General features: G+C 40.5%; 1 protein-coding gene across 1 annotated transcript; it reads left to right on the forward strand.

Annotated features, from left to right (window-relative positions):
• The first annotated feature begins 997 nt into the window (after positions 1–997).
• fbxl22 (F-box and leucine-rich repeat protein 22) lies at positions 998–5,499 on the forward strand. The gene is made up of 2 exons (XM_004069997.5): positions 998–1,482; positions 4,093–5,499. Exons 1-2 carry the CDS (start codon positions 1,034–1,036, stop codon positions 4,439–4,441), a joined length of 798 nt encoding a protein of 265 aa, XP_004070045.3. The 5' UTR covers positions 998–1,033; the 3' UTR covers positions 4,442–5,499.
• The last annotated feature ends 708 nt before the right edge of the window (positions 5,500–6,207 follow it).

Here is a 6,207-nt window from a genome sequence, read left to right on the forward strand (position 1 = left end):
TTCTCCAGGTACTCTGGCTTCCTCCCACCGTCCAAAAACATGCTTCATATGTTAATTGGTTACTCTAAATTGGTGTATGTTGTTGTGGCCCTGTGACAGACTGCCGACCTGTCCAGGGTGTACCCTGCCTTCACCCACGAGTGGTTCCAGCAGCCCCATGACCCCGAAAGGGACAAAAACAAGTTAAGAAGATGAATGAATGAGTAGATTGTAGGTCAGTGAATCAGATTGTTCCAAATGAACCAATATCAACTGTGAATCGTATCAGCAACCACTAATTATGATGTGAATTGAATCGTTAAAATGTATTGTTACTCCCATTATTGTAAATATTTTTCATAGAAATCAACACCACTTTCATGTGTTTTTTTAGGTTAAAATCAAGTCCAATAAATAAAGAACGGCAACCTTTTTTTCAAGAAATGTGCATCTTTTGTGCCTTGTATAATGCTTGCAAAAGTCTCATGTAATCCAGTTTTTGAAAAATATACTTTTTTCAGCACTAAGTGTTTCCATTTGGTTCTGAAATGATGAAAAACATCCTCTTTTTTACAGCAAACAGCTGGTTCTGCCAAAGCACATGCACACAAAAGAAAGAAAATCTGACTTACAGCTGTACCTTCAGATATGTTCTCCCTTCATTGAAAAGTAAGGTGATAATTGCAGTTTGAAGTGGATTTTTGCACAATTTGTGAGAAAAATAAAGCCAAATAGCAACACAATTTTGATAGGGTAGTGGTTTTGACCAAGTCCCATCACGGCACAATGAACTGAGAATATGAAAGGTTTCTATTACACTGGATGCTGGAGGTGTTTCTCCTTCTGTGTCTTGTTTCTGCAAAGTAGGCCAGGAAAGTGTAAACATCTGGTTCTGTCCAGTGCTTGCTGCCTGTTGAGAGCCATGACAGATGGCAGGGGAGTGTATGCCACAAACGCTTCCATCGCTAACCGTACGACAGTTGTCCTCCCAAAATAGCTTTCACTCCGCGACCTTATATGTACAGGCCTTCGGCGTGTGCCTGAGGGGGGCATCATGTATCTAGGCCACACAATACAGGCTCTTGGCTCATTGTTGGCGTCCTCCACAAGGCCTGTGGACTGCCCTGGGGACGAGGCCTCTCAGTGCTCCTCTGGATTACTCACCATGCATCTCACAGAGCTCAACCGCGAATGTCTCCTCCACCTTTTCTCCTTCCTGGACAAGGACAGCCGCATGACTCTGTCCTTCACCTGTCGTCAACTGAGAGAAGTCTTCCTGGACCCCTGCCTGTGGAATCTGCTCCACTTCAGCTCTCCCTGTCAGCTCCGAAAGGACAACTTTGTGCTGGGACCCTCGCTGCGTTGCTTGAGTATATGCTGGTACTCCAGCAGGGTCCTGCAGGTTTGTAACATTGAGGACTGGTTGAAGAGCTCCTTTCAGAAGGACATCTGCAGCAAACATGAGAAACTGGTCAGCACTTTCCTGTCCCAGGTCTGCTATATGTGAGTGTCTGTGTGAGATTATCTTGCGGTAGGAAAACTGACAAAACATATTTTTTATATATCGAAAGTGATCTGACAAGATAACAGAGCATTTCATGCTAAATATGCCATGATCTTACCATTAAAGCGATCCCCTGTGGATGTGTGATGTAAACACAGATGAAGTGTAGAGTTACTCTACAGTCTGCCGCTTGTGTTCTGTTCCAACATTCAACAGGAAGTTTTAAATGCCGCTTTATAGTTGGATTCAACACCAGTTTTGTCTCTTCACTTTAACCTGGAACACTGGAAAAAGAAAATGGTTTTCACCTCCCTGTTTACTCCAACTGCCATGTTCAGCTGAAGGCAGCGTGCACGGAACCAAATCATTGGAAACAGATGGTGAAACTTGCAACTGGCTTTTGAGACTGAAAAATTGCACATCTGTAGGACATGAGACTAATTCTATTAGCTAACACAACTGTGGGCACAAATTATATTTACCGAGGTACGTGACATTTGGGTTTGATAGGCCATTGAAACCTCGCTGTTATGGCTCTGGGCCCTGTGTGCTGCCGACATGCAAGGAATCAGTTTGGAGAGGCGTTATGAGGTCTCTGGATAATTTCTTTGGGGGCAGGCAGTAATAACTGCTGATGTGAGGGACCCAGCCCCACCGCAGCTGGCCAGCAGACGAGGAGGGGATTTAGGGTTGGCTCTGAGGCTCAGTGTACGACCCGGTGCGCATTTACTGAATTTTTGAAACTTGAGCTGTGAGACACGGGAGCCGGGAGATGAGTCAGAACCAGCACCTCCTACTTTTCCAAGGGCTTGTGTTTCAGCGTCTTTTTAGACACAAGCATTGCATACTGATAAAGAGGGAGGGAAGCAGCCGCACGTGACGGAGTGGGAGGCGACATAGAGAAGCTGTGGGGGTGATAAAGAGTCATTTGGCCACAGACGCTCCCACTCAGCTGCAGAGTGGAGATTTATGCAGGCAGGTGGAGCCTACAATTGGCTCTTTGTTGCTGTTGGAGGAATGAACATGTGCTTGTGTCTCTGCCTGCCTCTTTAACTCTGACGCCAAGCTCACGTTTATCTTTATCGTCATGGAAAAAAAAAAAACATACCATGTATGTGTGTGTTGTTTGAAATGCTCTACCCATTCAAAGAATGACTTGTAAATACAGAATCATAAGGACACGTGACACACAACAGGTACTGGGAGACATTTAGATTTGATAGTTTAAGTGCATTTATTCCACACTTTTATGAGGAAATGTATGCGTGAAGCATAAAAAACAACCCCTTTGTTCATTGTATATTTCCCCTTCATCTAGAAAGTGAATTCTTGCTGAAAAATCTCTTTAAAACATCTCATCAGTGCAGTTGCACCGTTCATCTCATTTCAGGGTTCACTGAACTATTTGACCAGACAAAATACATGTTGTGAGGACCAACGGGTGATTAGAGACATGATTATAGGTTGGTGTTATGGTCGTTTTGTGGCATCCACCGGAGAGCAGACTGCCCTCTCAGCTGTTTAGTTCAGATGTGAACTAAGTCATGTCTCAAATACAAATGTTGCCAGAAAACAATGGATTTTCTCTAACCCCTGTGCAGAAAATGATGGGGGGAAAAAAATTTACTTTGAAGGAACATGAACACCATTTTAATGATAAAACTTACAATCTAGTCAAACTTAGGTGTAAAAAAAATTAGAATTGACATTGTGAGCAAAGGTGAAAAGTAATCATATTTATTAATTATTATTCATGATCTCCATTCAAACTATACAACCATTACACTACTGTTACTGTATATACAGTCAGTAATACAATGCTAGAACGCAAATGAGCCATTTTTTATTCATCTCCCTTCTTCTCATATTGCTAATGTTAATTCTCCCATAAGTGATTGAGTTCATGCAGCCGAGCAGCTGCGCACATGGATTCACTGTGCTGCTGCTGCCTGTTCACGGGTTACTGGGGTACAACCCTTGCAACACTGGAATAGATTTGGCTCACATGTGGCGAAGTGGAAAGATTATGTAAGTCTTTATGTAATCTGCATCAGCCAACATGAATGAAATCACCTATGGGTTTTCATCTAAGTGTCTGCCTCCTCAGCAGTGCTGGCCTGCCAATACGCTGCAGTCTACTCTTGGTGCATTCCATAAAATAAAATAGCATCTTACTGCTCTTCTTTCCTATAACATCTGAGGAGAGCTTTGCCCTGTCATGCTGCAAGTTATTCGGCATCGTCAAAGATAATTGATCTGAACAACAGCACTTAAACCGCCTAATCTTGGTAGACTTTCAGATCGGGGAAAGAAAGGATGACTCGGGCCTCCCTGCTGTTAACTGGATCAAGTTGCTGTGTCATGTTCCAGCCTTTCAATGGTTTTTGTTTCATGCAAGGCTTTGATCAGGCCCAAATGACTCCTCTTTTATTTTGTTCAGTTAAAACGTTTAGATGAATCACCTGCACACTCCAAAAAGCATTGTTTACTTAGGATTTTACAGGCTAATCCCTTCTGCACTGCAAAGTCTGGTGACTAGTAACATCTCTTGCCTTCAGTATTAAACCTGCTTTGTTTGAATTGGCTATTGATTGCTTTCTGTGCTCCAGGTGCCCCAATCTGCACTCACTGACGCTGTCCGGCTGTGCGCACATCACCGACCAGGATGTGATCTCTGTGCTGCAGTGCTGCAAGAGACTGCGCAGACTCCACCTGGAGAACTGCGTCCGCATCACCGACTGCTGCCTGCAGGGTGTGGAAGCACACGGCGACAGCCTGGAGGAGGTGAAGGTGGACTTCTGTAGGAACATCACACAGGCAGGGCTGCAGAGCTGTAAGCTGATGAGGCCGGCCATCCGGCTGAGTGCAGAAAGGAGTGCTGATATGATTCCTGACAGCGAACCTGAGGAGAAGGCACCCCTCAGGAAGTCACTGCAGAAATTTCTGCATTTTTCCTGAGAGGAAACTGCACAAACCAGGACCACAAGAACAACAACATTCTAGGAATTGAATGCATATTTTTTGGGTCATATTTATTTGTTTTTTTATACTTAAAAGTGTACTTTTACTGCTGTTTCACAGACTTTCTATTATTATACAAAAGGTATGAGTCTTATCAAATCTGTTCTTATCTTTGCATTTTAAGTAACTTTCAAAAGGAATTCTGTAATTTGCTTTATATTTTTCAAGAAAAATATGAAATATATTTTTATTATTTAACTCACTTTTAAATACTAATTGTTTTGACAAACTACAGTTTTCTTATTTTTGTGGTGTTATGCATCAGACCAGTTGTTGGCAAAAGAAGTCAGATAACCTGTTAACACAAAAAATGAATTAAGTAATACCGAAATAAAAGAAAATTTAAAGTAAATTTCTACATGAATATTTTTAATAAGCAGTATAGAATTAAAGCATAAAACAACAAAGTGTAATGTCATGTTTTATGGTTTAGGCCATGTGACACTTAATCCAAATTAAATATATTTTTTCTGTTGTTGATTTTTCTGTAAAATTCACATTACATAACAAGAATCAGGAGGAAGCAGCTTGTTACAACAATTTGAGGTAGAGGTACTGCCACTAATAATGATGAAAATACTGATGCTGATAAGGTTTAATAATTTTTTCCTAGTAATTTTAGCAGAAAATTTCAAATTAACACTGCATAAATAATCTTGTAAACAGTGAAATTCCAGTATATGTCCAGTGTTCTTCAAGTCGTTTTGGTTATTTGTTTTTTATTTAGTTTATTATGACGTGATTTACATTACATAAACCCTCACAATTTTTGCTTTGCTTTTACTGTGAAATGCACAGAGCTCTCATGCAGTAAGTAGAGCATAAACTACATCAGGCTGTATGAACTGAATGTTAATCAGTGTTTATGACTTCAGTTGCGACTTTTCTGTTATTGTGACCAAACAGGTTAATTTTGGTTTCATTACAAAACAAGAGTTTTGTTGAACTTCTGTGGTATTTTGTATCCTTGTGGAAATTAAAAGGGCTTTCTTCTGGTGGTGCTATCGTTGTGGCTTTCTGTTCGCTGCGTGACCTGTCAGAACATGTCAGCACTAAAGTTAACTGTAAACTGTTATTTGCTTCAATGGGGAAATTTTTAAGGTTTTTCCTGCTGGCAATTGTGAACATTTAGGGTCCAAACCATCAATCTAGGAGGGAAAAAAAGTCTTGTCTAAATTATGGCATCTATAATTTTGATCTAGGGATGAGACATGTGACAGTCACCTTTTTCTTATTTCTGATGTTCACATCAGAAAAACATTTTTTTTCATTCAGTGATGTCAGTAAGCCTATCAAACACTTCTAATGCTAAAACATCAGATTCCATATGCAGACAACACTTTGCTTCAATTAAATTTCTGAATTTGAAAAAAAAGCAACAACTCTAAAACACGCTAACAGGAAAAGTTCCTGCAGCTTTCTTGCTTTACTCTTGACTGCTCATCACTGATTACATTTAGTGATCTTATGCTTCAAAACAGAGACCCTAAACAATAAAATTCATACAATTTGTGTTAACAGAGAGGCTCCAACTTAGCAGAGGTTTAAAGCTAAGTTTGCTAAACTACTTGCCTATTGTTTGCCACAACTAACAATAGAAATCCATTAAAAAACATCCATAAGAGGATGTGAGACATCTTACCACGTGTGAAGTCTTGTGTGATTCATAATTTTCTCAACTATTAATTATGAAAAGTTTTAAA

The sequence above is a fragment of the Oryzias latipes genome, chromosome 6, assembly GCF_053564925.1.
Source record: "Oryzias latipes strain Hd-rR chromosome 6, Olatipes_Hd-rR_3.1".
NCBI lineage: Eukaryota > Metazoa > Chordata > Actinopteri > Beloniformes > Adrianichthyidae > Oryzias > Oryzias latipes.

Bases quoted from the DNA above. Each gene is read 5' to 3' on its own strand.
- fbxl22 (XM_004069997.5), top strand. From the start codon at position 1,034: ATGTATCTAGGCCACACAATACAGGCTCTTGGCTCATTGTTGGCGTCC. The intron at 1,483-4,092 runs GTGAGTGTCTGT...TCTGTGCTCCAG, and splicing joins CTGTCCCAGGTCTGCTATAT to GTGCCCCAATCTGCACTCAC.